Source organism: Rosa chinensis, chromosome 1 (genome assembly GCF_002994745.2).
Source record: "Rosa chinensis cultivar Old Blush chromosome 1, RchiOBHm-V2, whole genome shotgun sequence".
Lineage (NCBI taxonomy): Eukaryota > Viridiplantae > Streptophyta > Magnoliopsida > Rosales > Rosaceae > Rosa > Rosa chinensis.
Genome location: NC_037088.1, coordinates 68,247,383 through 68,262,610, shown reverse-complemented (window position 1 = coordinate 68,262,610; position 15,228 = coordinate 68,247,383). Strand labels below are relative to the sequence as shown.

Sequence of the window (15,228 nt, the reverse complement as noted above, 5' to 3'; positions counted from 1 at the left end):
TAAGTACAGAATCAACTAACCACCTGAACATGACACGGTTAACGATCCAGATACCAAGGCCGGTATATACACCATGTAGCTCTTTTGCTGTCACGAATTTTAAATGGAAACATTGCAATAAATCCTGAAATTCCTTCACACAGACACAACTAAAATAGGTCCAACATAAAATAGCTTTCTGCTATTTTCTGAGGATGAATGAGGAATGAGAGCAACTCAAAAGAACAAACACCAATGTTATCTTTATATATTGGGTGCTGTTAACAGCGGTTATTACATTCAAGTGTTATTCCAAGGCAAGGGTATCATTGGTATGGTTTGCATCGAATAGGTACACAAAGGGAGAACAAGGCAGCAAAAGGAGTTCTACTCCATCTTACATCATAGTAACTTATTTCTCTCTGCCTGGCCATCTCTCTCTTTGGTTCTCTTTGGTTCTCTGTATGTGTCTATCTTTAATACTCTATCTTCGTCTGCTGACAACTGATTGGATCCAACCAACGAAATCCTTATCAATATAAACACACAAATCAAACACATTCATACCCTGTACATTCTGCTGTCAGGTTTTTCCTGCTTTGTGTTGTCGATATAAGGCAATGGCTCTCTTTACATTTCGACCATTTTGAGACCAACTTCCTATCTTCGTTCTTCCGTAGTCTTCCAAACACCAACTTCAAACCATTCCTCATATGATTCAGTGTCGCTGTAACAAGCTCTCTGCAACATAAAAATAATTATAACTCAGTAACTAGTCTAGTACTTATTTTATCATTTTAACAGTACTTTGCACCTGCAAATGGACATTCATCTCATTATAATGTAACCTAATCACCAGTACTTACAAGCATAAAGAGCGAGAGACGTATTATTTTCACAAGTAGGTAATCTGTAATCCATATTGTTACATGCATCTTGGATTGAGGTTCTGAGCTTACCGCAACTAATTATTTTTCTTCTTTCAGTTTGGGTCTCAGTTTCTTATCATTATTCTATTACAGCATACATATCTCCCTCAGGAAGTTCACTAATAAAAGTTATGCTTCTTGAATAAGATGCATATTAATAATTAAATCTACAACCTCAGTGAACTGAATTTACATATACTGGAATGCCTCAAAATTATTTAAATTCAGTCTTGAGCTATCTTCGCAAACTAGACTATAGGTTCTCAGTTTCTAATTCATGACCATTGCTAAATGAATGGTCATTTCCACAATCAGCTTCGCATTAAAGAAAACAGAATTTATCATCTTTTATCAGATATATCAGAGCTTCAGAAGGGAATAAAAATTAAGGATGTTGACTTACAATGGTGAGCAAGGAGATCGACCGCCATTTACATAGTAAACAAACAGATAAGAATCATAATGCTGACCATCGATCAAGTAAAAGCCTTGCAATCTTCTTACACACTTGAATGACATTTTCTTGTACAAAAGGATTGCAGGATTATTGTAAGAAATGACGTGCAGGTAAACTGCCCTGCAGGTCGGTATACTTGAGGCATATTTTATGACCTCACGAATAAGTGCAGAAGCTGCAAGTCCAAGAGCAAATTATATGTTCATATACTGAAAGAAATTTCAGAACTCACATAAATGAAGAGACAACTCTTACCTATGCCAAGATTTCTGAAAGATTCTACAACTCCTAGCGTCAGAATGTAGACCAAGGTCTGATCTGGTTTTGATGGGTCATAATTGAGCAAATCCCCTATCTACAGGGCCAACATTTCTGTATCAAATTCTTTGTCTGTTATGGTTGAGGGGGATGGTGGTGGTTCCAAGCCCCTCTTCAAGGAACAAAAAAAACAGATATAATTACACAGGACTCACCTCACTTTCTCTTGCAAGGACAATTCGTGCAGTTACAAATCCAATTAGTTCGTCACTTTGACCATTTGGACGACTTCGATCAACAGCTGCCCATGACACAATATCTTGTCCATTCACTACATTTTGAAAAAACTCGGACTCATACCTGTGGAGAGGAGCAATATGTGTTACGAAGAGTCTATGTCATTGTAGAAAGCACATACTGTGTGAAAGATGAAATGAGATTATGTACCTGATGGGAAATAAATCAGTATGGATTTGCTCCAAGATCTCAAGGTCAGCTGGTTGTATAGGCCTATAACATATAGTTGGACGACGGGGAAGATTTGGATTCACCATTGGTATAGTGTGGTCAATCCCCTGCAAATATTTGATGTACTTGGAGAATTTGCACATGAACTTCTCCTTCCATTTATGCCACATCAGCCACAAAGGCCATGCAATAGCTTCTGGCAAGTGTGAAAGAAATAATGCATTCCAATAATTTTCACAATTACCCAATAGTAGTTAAAAACATTGACATGACATTCACATGTTTTGGAAACCTAATATGTCCATGAATCCCATGGGATTGAAAAATACAAGCATTTTCATTTAGACGGGGAGTAAAGGAAGCTGCATGACTGCTACCATCTAATCTCTTCTCTATTTATGTCATCTAGCTAGTTGTTTTGAACTTTCATATATCATTAGGTTGTTTCAGGACTTAACTTCAATGGTTATTAGCCTTAAAGTGATATATATATTAAATAAAAATATATATATATGTATCTTTTTTGGTAAGGAGATAGGGCCGGAAGTGAATGGCGATTCTCTAACATGAAAACATTGAAAACGAACCTTCTCTGAAAACATTTCGATTCAGCTACTCATCAAAATCCAAATTCAGTTTCTTAATGCCATATGCTTCACAATCACACAAATGATTTACTTATCAAAATCATATGACAGACTCGATGCCAGAAGAACTAGTTGAGTAGATTATTTACAATATTCAAGGAGGAAACAATTTGCCAAGATAGAAAAACACTCAATTAAAGGTTTAACATGCTTGCTAAAAGATATGGGAATAGAGATGAAACTTTTGTATTTGAAGTATTACCTTGATTGATGCTTCTCTTGACGAAAAAAACCAAATGGGGCTCTTCAGAAGGTGGCCTGCAGGAGTCAAAACTATGAATGTCATCTAACCAAGAAACGAGTGTTCATGTAGAAATCAGAAAAGATTTGGGATTTAAATTCAGCAGAATCAATGTAAACAAAAATGATGGAATGGAATTAACGAAAAGGTTTCAGTAAGAGAAAAAAAAAAAAGAGAGGCATTTGAAATACTTGTGGATTTGGGCTCATAAACCATGCACCTGAGCTCCGGTGACTGGAAGCTGGTTGATTTTTGTAGATAAGAGTAAGAGCTTTCCCGATTCTGGGTCACTGGAATAATTGAAATCTGTTTAGGAGGAATTGATTGAAATTCAGGGGCAGGATTGAATTTATAGAGCCACGACAGAGACAAAGACTTGGGACCAGATCACAGACGGAAACAAGTTCCAGTTCCTCAAACTTTCGGGAAAGATCAAATCAAACTCAAACTCAAACCAATTAAGTTGTAAATGAAGGTAGCAATAATTTGATAGCTAAAGAGAAAGAGAAACCCGGCCAGGTGAGATCTCGCTTACCTAGTTACCTTTACCTGAAAAGAGGGATGGGATGGGATGCCAATTGAAATCACTTTGTAAAAGGATGCCTTTTCTTCCTTTGTTTTTGTTCCAGGGAATCAATCGTTTGTTTGTTGGCTGATGGTGTTAAAATGAGGATTTGGAATCCTTTATGCTTTGATTTCTTTCGTGCCACTCAGTTCTCTCTTCCCTTTTTTTTCTTTTTCTTTTTCTTTTTCAGACTAGTCTCAGCTCCCAGGTAACATCCAAGACGAAGACTTTGCACTCCTCTTCGATTAATAATTTATTCCTTTTCTTTCTTTTCATTATAAAACTTTGGACTCAAACGTTACATGTGGCCCGTCTTCTAGATGGTCTTCCTTGGGCTGAAACGGGCTTTCCAAACTGAAAACGACGTTGTTTCTTTTCTTTCTCTTGTCTCTTGTCTCTTGGCCAATTGGCGAAAATTCTACCGTGCTCCAGAGTTTTCAACCATTGGATTCGATGAAAAAAGCTACGGCTCAACTCTAATGTTCTCCATAACAAGTAGACAAAGCATGGTAAAACAGTTCCATTTTTCCCATGATCTGTAAATATCTCAAAGTTTTGATACAAATGGGGAATGAATTTGGTGTATATGCTGTAGTTTTTCTTTTGAGGCTTGTAGACCCCAACTACAAACTGAGGATTGATTATTATAACAAGCATCCTATCTGTATTTACACAAGAGGACACAGCCACACGAAGATGAGGTGGGTGAAGCTCAAAATCACGTTCAACTTGTACAGCAAGAGCTCTTGTAAGGAAACACCACCAAGGACTTGTGTGATCATTCACTGGGCATAGAAATGCATTGCTCAAGCAACAACAACTATAAGGACAATGATGAGGACTATTCCAAATATCACCAGCAGCAAACAGGTCTGCACACACAATCATTATATCGATTACTTCTCAGGTTGGAAGAAAGCAAGCAATTAGCAATTATTTCAAATGCAAAATCTGATGATCAGTGAAACAAAAGATATTAAAAAAAAAACATACAGGAATATAAATAACTAATAAGCGATATGCTCGTCCCTCCAAAAGGAAATATAAATACTCCCAAAATTTTGTCAATCACTAGTCAGTCATCCCTCAGATGAATCAATCTCACTAAAACTAAGTGTAAACATGTTTGTGTTTCTGACAATGAATAAATTCACCAACAATATCACCTCCATTGCATCTTAATCTTGGACAATGGCCTCGAGATAAAATAAAACTATGGAAAATAACAAATAGGCATATATTAAAAATTACCAGGGATGAATTTGATTTTTGGAGCTTGGATGCTTTTGAAAGTTGGGAAGTAGCTTGTGCAGTTGCAGAATGAGCGTTGTCAATATTGGAACTAAAATCATCTGAAAAGAAAACATCATGCAAGGTAAGGCACAGAGTCCTAGAGACTCATAGTATACAATAAATTCAATAATAAACAGGTACAGGGCTAACCTATTAGAGCTCCTTGATCTTGAACCAGGACAGCTAGATCTTTGAAAATCTCATTAACCTCACTAATTTGTTGCTGAATTTCTTGGATCCCTTGCTCCCTTTCCTCAATAATGGCTTCATTGAATGCAATCTCATTGTCTGATAGCAAAATTGCTTGTCTGCACACAATAGATTTCTAACTCGAGTTATTAATTGCATTATAAAGATCTAAGACTTAAAGGACATAACCAGTTTGCAAGGCAGGTCCCAAATACTGGGAATAAGATGCATTCTCTGTCCTCAAGATGTATGCAGACATTGAGATAGCTCAATGGAACCCATGCAACAAAATAATGAGTAAATTAGATCCTTGGGATATTGTAGGTTGGCTTCACTGCCTGCTTAAAATAATTTTGACATATGACATCAATTTCAAGAAACTAACAACTTATATTTGTTGAAAACCCATCCCCCAACTGGCCTTTTTGGTAACTAAATGGCAATCACTGAAAACAACACGCCCATTTTATCATTGTGCCCGTCTTTGAGAGAAGAGAACAATCAAAACCACTACAATTTTGTGAACTGCTCACATGCCATAGCGACAAGCTGCAACAAACTCCAGGCAAAGAGCTGCCAATTTATGTAAATAAATTTATTCACCCACCTTTCTGATTCTAGAAGGAGCGATTGCTGCTTGGGACTTCTAGCTGAACTCATCTCTTGTTCGTGGGGAGAATAACTGCACAATATATGATGAAAGGCATATATCAACAAATATATAAATACTAATGTCGGATTAATTATCAGTAATCATATTCACGCAAGATAGAGAATTAGTAAGTAGGAACGAGGTACGAGCTTTAACTGAGAATTAGTAATTAGGCACTAGATCCTAGGCAACTACTGGCATTTGATGATTATAGAGTGACATTGGTTATGTAAGCTTAACTTTGCTTAAATTTACAGAATCTTGATTCTCAATAATATCCCATTTTGTATGTTGTGTGTTTCGTTTGGTAAAATGTGGGCTACCTGGAAGGGAGAACTTGTTTGGGAACAAAAGGAGCATATGCAGTCTCCCTTTCAGCAGCAAGCCTTTGAGCCTTCTGATAGTCTTTAAGAGCTGCCTGGAAATTCTTTGCAAGCTTAGCATCAGCAATCTTCTTGACAACCTGCAGGTTTAAACATGAATTTTGATGTGAAACCCATGCTCTGCTGATCTGATGGGATCAAGAAACTTAAATTGACAATATGCATATGATAATATTCAACCAAAGAGATTTGTGCCTTGGCCAAGCGGTATATTGTGGGGAGAGATTGTGGAAGGTAAACAATAAAGATGATAGCTTTATAATGTACATATATAGAGAGAGACAGAATACATAGAACTGAACTCCTTATAACTTAGAACAGTGTTATGTATAGTGGATATAGTGAGTGAAATGGTAGACTTACACTAACTTCAGCATGGTGATCAGTATCACTAGCTTGCTTAAGTTTAGCTGAGATATCTTTCACCAACTGCCCAATATGTGTCCTTGTCTTATGCCTGCGAGGAAAGTAATTTTTTTTTTTATGAAAAAAAAAAAAAAAAATCATTGAGAAGGAAATCAAGACCTTTGTTTCGATTTCGAAACAACAAAACAAATCATTGAATTATGTACAGGAAAATCCCAATGTATATGGAGTTGAAAAAGAAAAGAATGATATAAAGAGAAGAAAAGGCAAAATAGAAAGAGGAAGAGGGAAAGACGGACAGGTTGTCACGGAGTTGAAGGGTGTCTTTAGGGGTGCCGAGGGAATTGACGAGGCGGTAAAAGGAGGAGACGGCGGTTTGCAATTGGAAAATCCCAGCGGCCACAGCCCGCGACGGCTCCTCCTCCGCCTCCTCCTTGTTCTTCTCATAGTAATTCTTTGAGGACGAAGAATTCTTCTTCAACAAAAGCGAGGATTGTCTTTGTCGTTGCGGAGGCAGACCAGACTCCAGATCTCTGAAACTCATTCTTTCTTTCTTTCTTTCTTTCTTTCTTTCTTCTTCGAATTTGCTGCTTCAGACACAGGAGAGGAATTGGATTTTGATAAGACTCAATTCGATTGTAAGGAAGGAACTAGAGAACTAGAGATAGAGAGAGAGAGAGAGAGAGAGAGAGAGAGAGAAGTTTCGTTGGTTGGAAGGAAAGGAAGCGAGATGTATTTTGGTCTGCTAAGGCTTTCAATTTACCTTTCAATTCTTCGAATGCTTTCTAGTTCAGAATTCACCAGTACTTCAAATTACAAGTCAAACAAAGCTCGTAAGGCACACCAAGAAACTTCCGTCTGTCCCTTCAGACGAGGACCCCACCCCACCTCACCCCCGCCAAATCATCTCATCATGGGCCAATAGGCCCAACTTATTTAATACGTCTTAGGCCCAAGAAAATACCTGACGTCACCTATCAGGGACCCTGATTCCTGCCACGCATATGCTCCTAAAGTAACCGACTGCCTCTCTCTCTCTGTTTCTTCTTGTTCCTGAGACACAAGCAAAACCTGCGAATACAGACGCATTGAATTTGATGGAGGAGGTGAGTTCTGCTCATTCTAACTCCTTCTCCAAATTTTTTTTTTTCAGAATGATCAGTAATTACCTTATTCATCTCTTGCTTGCTTTCTTAGACGTACGTCGTTACCAAATGGACATTATTTGATCCCCTTTCTTTTCTATCCTTGGATTTTTTTGGTTCTATCACTGATTGAAGCGTCAGACTCAGCCCTATACCTCTTTTCACGCCTCGTTCTTGTTCATTTTCTTTTCTGATCATGGATTAGCTACAACTACATGGCTTTCTGCATGCTATTTGTTCTTGAATCTTGATATGCATGTTTAATGAGGAAGAAGCCTTTCCCGTAAGAAAATACTTATCGATCCATAATGGCTTACATTATTCTTACAGGAAAAGCTTCTTCCTAGCTAGAGCGATTCCTAGAACAATGGCATTATAAATATCTCACCTGTTGCTTGATCGAAGAAATTCTAATGCCATTATTGATATCCAATTATCCATTACTTGGAAACTTTTAGCTTCTATTATTACTACAATATTGTTATATATTTATTAGTGGATTTCATACCAATGCGCGCTGTTACAACTTTCTAGTTATCGATCTGAATATTATATTTCCTCTGGTGCATTTGCTTGGTGACATGCTTTCCAGCTATGAATTTCACGTAAGGTCATTTTTTATAAATTGATATGGACACGCTGAGATCTAATTCCTTGCTGCTGGTTGTTCCCCATGACAGGTAAGGACAGTGAAAATTAACAACGTCTCCCTCAGAGCAACGGACCATGATCTAAGAGAATTCTTTTCCTTCTCCGGTGAAGTTGAATATGTGGAACTACATAGGTTGGCTTCTTTTCTCTTTCTCTCTTTTCAGATTTCTGAATAGGAGTATATAGTACATGACATCCGTGGACTAAAACATTTGCTCCTTTTTTTATTTTTTATGTTATTGCAGTTACAATGAGACGTCTCAGGTTGCATATGTTACCTTCAAGGATGCCAGTGGAGCAGACACATCGATCCTCCTTTCGGTGAATTCATTTGTCAATGCATTTGATTTTATTCTCACCCCTTTCCCTCATAGTTTGTCCTGCGATTGCAAATTGTTTATTGTAATAATTTGATGATGATCTTGATCAGATGCTGCAATCTGCTCTGATTTGGGTGGAATTTGATATTCGGATTATACTAAAAACTTACAACCGCTCCTGTATTATATATTCATGACTTGTGTTGTCACCTCATCCATATAAGCATCTTTGTGTCTCTAGGGAGCGACTATAGTTGATCGACCTGTTACCATAGATATGGCTGCAGATTACAAGCTGCCAGCTGCTGTGGCATCAACACTTCCAGCCGTAATATCCTTTTCTGATTAGGAATTTTAAAATTTTCCTTGAAAGCTATATAGAACTGTTAAAATTGTCACCAACATTCTTCAATGATCTCCACAGGCAACAGTTAATGTAAATGCTGGTGGCCCCAAAGATGCTGTCCGAAAGGCAGAGGATGTTGTGAGCAGCATGCTAGCAAAAGGGTTCATTTTGGGAAAAGATGCTATTAGCAAGGCAAAAGCCTTTGATGAGAAACACCAGATCTATTCCACTGCTACAGCCACAGTTGCTACATTGGACCAAAAGATTGGTTTTAGTGAGAAACTTAGTGCCGGCACATCCATGGTAAACGATAAACTGAGGCAAATGGATGAAAAGTTTCAGGTCTCTGAGAAGACAAAGTCTGCATATTCAGCTGCAGGGCAAACGGTCAGTACTGCAGGATCTGCACTCATGAGCAACCGTTACATATTAACTGGGACAGCATGGGCTACCGGTGCTTATAATAGGGCTGCCCAGACAGCAAATGAAGTGAGCCAGAAGACAAAGGAAAAGGTTTTAGCTGAGGAAGATAAAAATGGCAATAAAGCGGAAGGCAGTCAAGGGGAAGGCAGTAAAGCAGAAGGAAGTCAAGCGGAAGGCACTAAAGCGGAAGGCAGTCAAGCGGATGACAGTCAAGCAGATGGCAATAAAGCGGAAGGCAGTCAAGCGGGAGGCAATCAAGCAGAAGGCAATAGAGCAGAAGGTAGTCAAGCTGAAGGCAATAAAGCGGAAGACAGTAAAGCTGAAAGCAATAAAGTGGAAGGCGGTTCTTAGATCCGTCGAGTCCATTCTCCAAAACTCAGCTGCTACTAATGAGTAATGAGCAACCTGGCACCCAAAGGAGGCTTGATCTTCAGTTTTGATAAAGTTGTGATTACTGCAGTATATGGTTTTGTGTTATTACCATCTACAAGATTAGTGTAGTACTGTAGTAGTAGTACATTTTCCAGGTTCATTTAGAATTTGTATTGTACAACTGGAATTGCTGCAATAAAGCTGTTATTGAATGACTTCTATTTTTATATAATATGCCTGCTATGGGATTCTTGGAAATATTACGGATATTGAGATAAGATTGATGAGTGAATTTTCTTCTTTTGGCTATTCATGAGTCGATTCAGTTAATAAAAATGAAAATTAGAACTAAGAAGTGTTCACAAGGCTGGCCACAATGAAGAAAGGTTCAGATATATTATGATCTCCTCCGGTCATCCTAATAAATTAATTAGCTTTACTGAAAGTGTGAAAAAGTGGCCTGCAAGATCTGACCCTCATGAAGATGAGCAGATCTGATTGGATTTTGTGCATTTCAAAAGGTTCAAAGAATTGATCCTATATATATACACACACAGGGAGACTAGCTAGCTATTGTTTGCAGAAGCACAAATAGGAATGTATCAGCTAGCTACCTGTTCTGCACAGACAAAATTTAATCAGGAAACGATGCAGGGGGACACCAAAAGAGAGCACAAAGATAAGCAGCCACAACATGATCATCATGAACACGAATGGAAGAAAGTCTAAACACAAATTGTTGTTTAGGATACAGAGAGGCCTGATTCCAGTACCATCAACCGAATCACTGATTTACCGGGAAAAAAAGAAGAAGGTATTATTATACATGCATATATTAACTTAATTAGGGTCAGCAGTACATGTTTCTCTCGGTTTATGCACATTGATTATCTCATATATGTCTCCGTAGCACACTATTGCAGTGCGCAGGACTGACAATGAAATAAAGAACAAATTAATCACAGAGATGTCATGTCAGCACCAAGTTAGCAGCTGGCTACTTTGATGCCGGGAACTAATAAAACACCTACTCTGAGCATCCATATTATTAACAGCACATGAAGATGTAAGCGCGTAATCATGAAAATAAATTGCTTGCAATTACAAAGTTGTACAACCATAACTCACTCATAAATAGTAGATACAATTGTGTTGCAGCTAGCTCACTGCTTGGTACGTGGAGGACTAGGGCTAGCCTTGTCTGATTCGGCCTCCTGACAATAATATATAGGGTGGAATGCTTGGTGCTGCGCGCTGGTACCTGATAATCACTCGATAATCAACTGATGAAATGTCAGTTATCAGAACACGTATGCCTGCTGAATGCTGATGTCTTCCCAGTTTGAGACTGCAATATTTCATTATGAAGTGAATCCAAGTGAAGTTTTGACGACGAAATTATTGAGCATGTAACGTGTAGATTATTCTGAGGAAAGCCCAATGGGCTTTTGCAGAGTGAGCAACAAATTTCTAGTCTCTTGTCCATGACAGAACCAAGTTTGAAACGGCCACCATCCTCACTTAGTTGGCCATAGGAGACCAATTCGTCAGTGTCACGTACTGCACAAAACTGCAAAGAGCCAAGCTTGGAACGAACCAAATGAAAAATTCCATAAGAGAGAACCAGAGGACAAGGAAAACAAGGAAAAGAAGGTTTACATCGTCAAACTGGTACCAAGTTTTCTCTGCAGCTAGGCAAAAGCTTAGAAGAAAAAGGAATCATAAGAATGGTTAAGGCGTTTGTAGAATTAAGAATGCACTTTTATTGCATGCTTTCATATTTAGGTTAGAATGAGACAACGTCGCTTTTATTAGTAATATCTAAAACACTTGAGTGATGGATGTTTCGATAACTTCCTTCAAAGATGATTTAGTGGGCAAAAGTTGTCAAATTACCAGGCCCGCTCACCTGCGGGACGAAAATAAAGGGACAAAACGGGACAAAACCATCCCAGCCGTTGGATCTTAATTCAGTTGATCAAACGGATAAAACGGCAAATCATTAAAACAAATTTTTTTTTAACCTATTATCCAATCCCGTTTAGTCTCATGGTCAGTTACTTGGTCAGTGACATGGTCAGTTACATGGTCAGTTACGTGACCAGTTACTTGGTCAGTGACATGGGCAGTTACTTGGTCAGTGACATGATCAGTGACATGGGCAGGTGACCAGTTACTTGGTCAGTGACATGAGCAGTTACTTGGTCAGTGACATGGGCAGTTACTTGGTCAGTGACATGGGCAGTTACTTGGTCAGTGACATGGTCAGTTACATGGTCAGTTACGTGACTAGTTACATGGCCAGTTACAGTTACTTGAATTTGATATATTTGGAACAACAGGGCCTTGGGAATCGATTTAGGGAGCTGAATTGTGCAAACAATGATTTGTTCAATTGAAGAAGAATCATCCATTCTTGTCAATCTGAACCTTTTCCTATATCCACTCAAATTGCTTGATTTGATTATTTAGATATACAATTGCAACTGCAAATATGAATTTCTATCCAAAAAAAAAATGTAAAGTATGAATTAGGATATGTGATCAAGGTTTAATTGCGCAAATTTTGATTATATGCGTGATGTGATTGATGTTTTCATCTTCCTTAGAAACTGAACTTGTGGTCTTGTAAGTAAGTGCAAATGTAGCAATTTAGCAATTGGTTATTAGGACAAGGCCATTGAGAATAGTATGATTGGATCATTTTAAGGTTTGCTGCAACTATTTGGACTATTCCAATATAGCAAATATAAATAAATAAATAAACAAAAAACTTTGATAAATTGAAAAGCTATATATATTTAGTATGATTGAATTATTTTCAGGTTTGCTGCAACTATTTGGACCGTTCCAATATAGCAAATATAAAACTAAAAAAAAAAGGAAAAAAAGAAAAAGAACTTTGATAAATATGTGTTGCAGCTTGGTGGACTCGCTTCAAGTACCAAGGACTCTAGACCCTTGGAGGATGTGATCGCGAGAGATGAACGGGTAGGAAGGCCAATGTTACATAAAACCACCTGGCTTATCCACATTTCTTTTAATTCGGAAGTATCCACCTTTTCTACCGCAGGTCGTGCCCCAAGAATTCTTCACTAACCAGAAGTCTATGTCATCTTCCTCTGTCCCGTCTGTGTCATCTTCATATGGCTTATCCACATAAAGCATCTGCCCTGTCGTGCATATATGTGATAAAAAAAATCAAAAGAAATACACGTCAGTAGCTGCTTGGAGTAAATTCACAGCTATTTGTCTATTTGATCATTTTTGTTTTTCAGAAAATAAATTTATTGGAAGAACAAAAGAAACGGAACAAATTTTTGTAGGTGGGAACTATTTGTCTATCTGATCATTTATTCTTTAGCACTGTAGTTGCGACGTAATTATAATTCTTACCGCCATGTTGCCGTCTAATTCTTACAGCTCCTTCATATACCGAAATTTTGTATTCAGGAACAAAATAATGAAACAAAGAACAGTAAGGAATCTTCGGTATTTTCATGCCACCTTTGGGAAGTTCATCCTCGGTTTTATCACCAAATATGTTCAGCTCAGGTTCAGTATTATTATACTTGGCTCGCATTCGCTCATAGTTTTTCTTGAATATTTCGTAACGCTTCTCCTTTTCTGAATTATTGGAGTAGACACGATTATGCTCGACCATCCACTCTTCAAACTTTTGCGTAATATTGATCGTGGATTTCTTGTATTTTTCAGATGGTAGTACTTGGTCTGATGTAATTGCCAAAGTCCCGAGCATGAAAGTCCCGAGCATGATGGTGATGACCAACATTACTATTTTATTTTGAACAATAGCCATTCTTGGATTTCAAAGAGATCGAAAAGGGAGAAGAAATAGAAGAATAAGAGAGAAGAGAAGGTGAAGGGTGTGTGTTTTACAATGTGACTTTCTTGTCTTTATATAGTCTTGTCTTACAAATCCTCCTCTCAACCAATTTGATGGAGAAAACACAATCCATATTGACTTTGAATTCTCGAGCTCTTCTTGTCCATTATGGTTTCCCAATCCAAGTTGATTAAGAAGTCCGATCCAAATTACCTTCGTACATGTGCTCCACAAAATTCTCTAAAAAAAAAAAAAAAAAAAAAAGGAAAAAAAGAGGCCTTATGAGGTAAAGGTTTTAGCTGAGGAAGATAAAAATGGCAATAAAGCGGAAGGCAGTCAAGCGGAAGGAAGTCAAGCGGAAGGCACTAAAGCGGAAGGCAGTCAAGCGGATGACAGTCAAGCGGGAGGCAATAAAGCAGAAGGCAATAGAGCAGAAGGTAGTCAAGCTGAAGGCAATAAAGCGGAAGACAGTAAAGCTGAAAGCAATAAACTGGAAGGCGGTTCTTAGATCCGTCGAGTCCATTCTCCAAAACTCAGCTGCTACTAATGAGTAATGAGCAACCTGGCCCCCGAAGGAGGCTTGATCTTCAGTTTTGATAAGGTTGTGATTACTGCAGTATATGGTTTTGTGTTATTACCATCTACAAGATTAGTGTAGTACTGTAGTAGTAGTACATTTTCCAGGTTCATTTAGAATTTGTATTGTACAACTGGAATTGCTGCAATAAAGCTGTTATTGAATGACTTCTATTTTTATATAATATGCCTGCTATGGGATTCTTGGAAATATTACTGATATTGAGATAAGATTGATGAGTGAATTTTCTTCTTTTGGCTATTCATGAGTCGATTCAGTTAATAAAAATGAAAATTAGAACTAAGAAGTGTTCACAAGGCTGGCCACAATGAAGAAAGGTTCAGATATATTATGATCTCCTCCGGTCCTCCTAATAAATTAATTAGCTTTACTGAAAGTGTGAAAAAGTGGCCTGCAAGATCTGACCCTCATGAAGATGAGCAGATCTGATTGGATTTTGTGCATTTCAAAAGGTTCAAAGAATTGATCCTATATATATACACACACAGGGAGACTAGCTAGCTATTGTTTGCAGAAGCACAAATAGGAATGTATCAGCTAGCTACCTGTTCTGCACAGACAAAATTTAATCAGGAAACGATGCAGGGGGACACCAAAAGAGAGCACAAAGATAAGCAGCCACAACATGATCATCATGAACACGAATGGAAGAAAGTCTAAACACAAATTGTTGTTTAGGATACAGAGAGGCCTGATTCCAGTACCATCAACCGAATCACTGATTTACCGGGAAAAAAAAGAAGAAGGTATTATTATACATGCATATATTAACTTAATTAGGGTCAGCAGTACATGTTTCTCTCGGTTTATGCACATTGATTATCTCATATATGTCTCCGTAGCACACTATTGCAGTGCGCAGGACTGACAATGAAATAAAGAACAAATTAATCATAGAGATGTCATGTCAGCACCAAGTTAGCAGCTGGCTACTTTGATGCCGGGAACTAATAAAACACCTACTCTGAGCATCCATATTATTAACAGCACATGAAGATGTAAGCGCGTAATCATGAAAATAAATTGCTTGCAATTACAAAGTTGTACAACCATAACTCACTCATAAATAGTAGATACAATTGTGTTGCAGCTAGCTCAC

General features: G+C 37.9%; 4 protein-coding genes across 9 annotated transcripts; 1 reads left to right on the top strand and 3 right to left on the bottom strand.

Moving 5' to 3' along the window:
• Positions 1 to 216: 216 nt before the first annotated feature.
• LOC112185633 (histone acetyltransferase MCC1) lies at positions 217 to 3,791 on the bottom strand. Of its 6 annotated transcripts, none has more exons than XM_024323905.2 (8): positions 3,515 to 3,791; positions 3,171 to 3,285; positions 2,941 to 2,996; positions 2,071 to 2,287; positions 1,839 to 1,983; positions 1,621 to 1,720; positions 1,312 to 1,540; positions 217 to 720 (listed from the first exon to the last, which is right to left on the bottom strand). In XM_024323905.2, exons 4-8 carry the CDS (start codon positions 2,259 to 2,261, stop codon positions 531 to 533), a joined length of 855 nt encoding a protein of 284 aa, XP_024179673.1. In that variant the 5' UTR covers positions 2,262 to 2,287; positions 2,941 to 2,996; positions 3,171 to 3,285; positions 3,515 to 3,791; the 3' UTR covers positions 217 to 530. The 6 variants fall into 6 exon arrangements, with proteins under 6 accessions (XP_024179673.1, XP_024179684.1, XP_040368533.1 ...); XM_024323916.2 differs by having other exon boundaries at positions 3,200 to 3,285; XM_040512599.1 differs by lacking the exon at positions 3,171 to 3,285.
• A 255-nt stretch (positions 3,792 to 4,046) lies between these two features.
• LOC112185623 (syntaxin-22) lies at positions 4,047 to 7,206 on the bottom strand. The gene is made up of 8 exons (XM_024323889.2): positions 7,191 to 7,206; positions 6,727 to 7,014; positions 6,425 to 6,518; positions 6,002 to 6,141; positions 5,634 to 5,708; positions 4,988 to 5,145; positions 4,796 to 4,896; positions 4,047 to 4,416 (listed from the first exon to the last, which is right to left on the bottom strand). The coding sequence occupies exons 2-8, from the start codon at positions 6,969 to 6,971 to the stop codon at positions 4,351 to 4,353; spliced, it is 879 nt and encodes a 292-aa protein (XP_024179657.1). The 5' UTR covers positions 6,972 to 7,014; positions 7,191 to 7,206; the 3' UTR covers positions 4,047 to 4,350.
• Positions 7,207 to 7,429: 223 nt separating this feature from the next.
• On the top strand, positions 7,430 to 9,933 carry LOC112185610 (binding partner of ACD11 1). The gene is made up of 5 exons (XM_024323875.2): positions 7,430 to 7,533; positions 8,253 to 8,356; positions 8,469 to 8,544; positions 8,785 to 8,871; positions 8,968 to 9,933. The coding sequence occupies exons 1-5, from the start codon at positions 7,525 to 7,527 to the stop codon at positions 9,661 to 9,663; spliced, it is 972 nt and encodes a 323-aa protein (XP_024179643.1). The 5' UTR covers positions 7,430 to 7,524; the 3' UTR covers positions 9,664 to 9,933.
• Positions 9,934 to 12,690: 2,757 nt separating this feature from the next.
• On the bottom strand, positions 12,691 to 13,558 carry LOC121049994 (probable cysteine protease RDL3). The gene is made up of 2 exons (XM_040508511.1): positions 13,081 to 13,558; positions 12,691 to 12,857 (listed from the first exon to the last, which is right to left on the bottom strand). Exons 1-2 carry the CDS (start codon positions 13,502 to 13,504, stop codon positions 12,691 to 12,693), a joined length of 591 nt encoding a protein of 196 aa, XP_040364445.1. The 5' UTR covers positions 13,505 to 13,558.
• Positions 13,559 to 15,228: the final 1,670 nt, after the last annotated feature.

Bases quoted from the DNA above. Each gene is read 5' to 3' on its own strand.
- LOC112185633 (XM_024323905.2), bottom strand. From the start codon at position 2,261: ATGTGGCATAAATGGAAGGAGAAGTTCATGTGCAAATTCTCCAAGTAC. The intron at 1,721-1,838 runs GTGAGTCCTGTG...TTGGCCCTGTAG, and splicing joins TCCTTGCAAGAGAAAGTGAG to ATAGGGGATTTGCTCAATTA. The intron at 721-1,311 runs GTAAGTCAACAT...TTTATGTTGCAG, and splicing joins CGATCTCCTTGCTCACCATT to AGAGCTTGTTACAGCGACAC.
- LOC112185623 (XM_024323889.2), bottom strand. From the start codon at position 6,971: ATGAGTTTCAGAGATCTGGAGTCTGGTCTGCCTCCGCAACGACAAAGA. The intron at 6,519-6,726 runs GTCCGTCTTTCC...CTTTCCTCGCAG, and splicing joins CTTCAACTCCGTGACAACCT to GCATAAGACAAGGACACATA. The intron at 5,146-5,633 runs GTGGGTGAATAA...TATTGTGTGCAG, and splicing joins CTCCTTCTAGAATCAGAAAG to ACAAGCAATTTTGCTATCAG.
- LOC112185610 (XM_024323875.2), top strand. The intron at 8,357-8,468 runs GTTGGCTTCTTT...ATGTTATTGCAG, and splicing joins GAATATGTGGAACTACATAG to TTACAATGAGACGTCTCAGG. The intron at 8,545-8,784 runs GTGAATTCATTT...TTGTGTCTCTAG, and splicing joins ACACATCGATCCTCCTTTCG to GGAGCGACTATAGTTGATCG.
- LOC121049994 (XM_040508511.1), bottom strand. From the start codon at position 13,504: ATGGCTATTGTTCAAAATAAAATAGTAATGTTGGTCATCACCATCATG. The intron at 12,858-13,080 runs GTAAGAATTATA...TATGCACGACAG, and splicing joins AATTAGACGGCAACATGGCG to GGCAGATGCTTTATGTGGAT.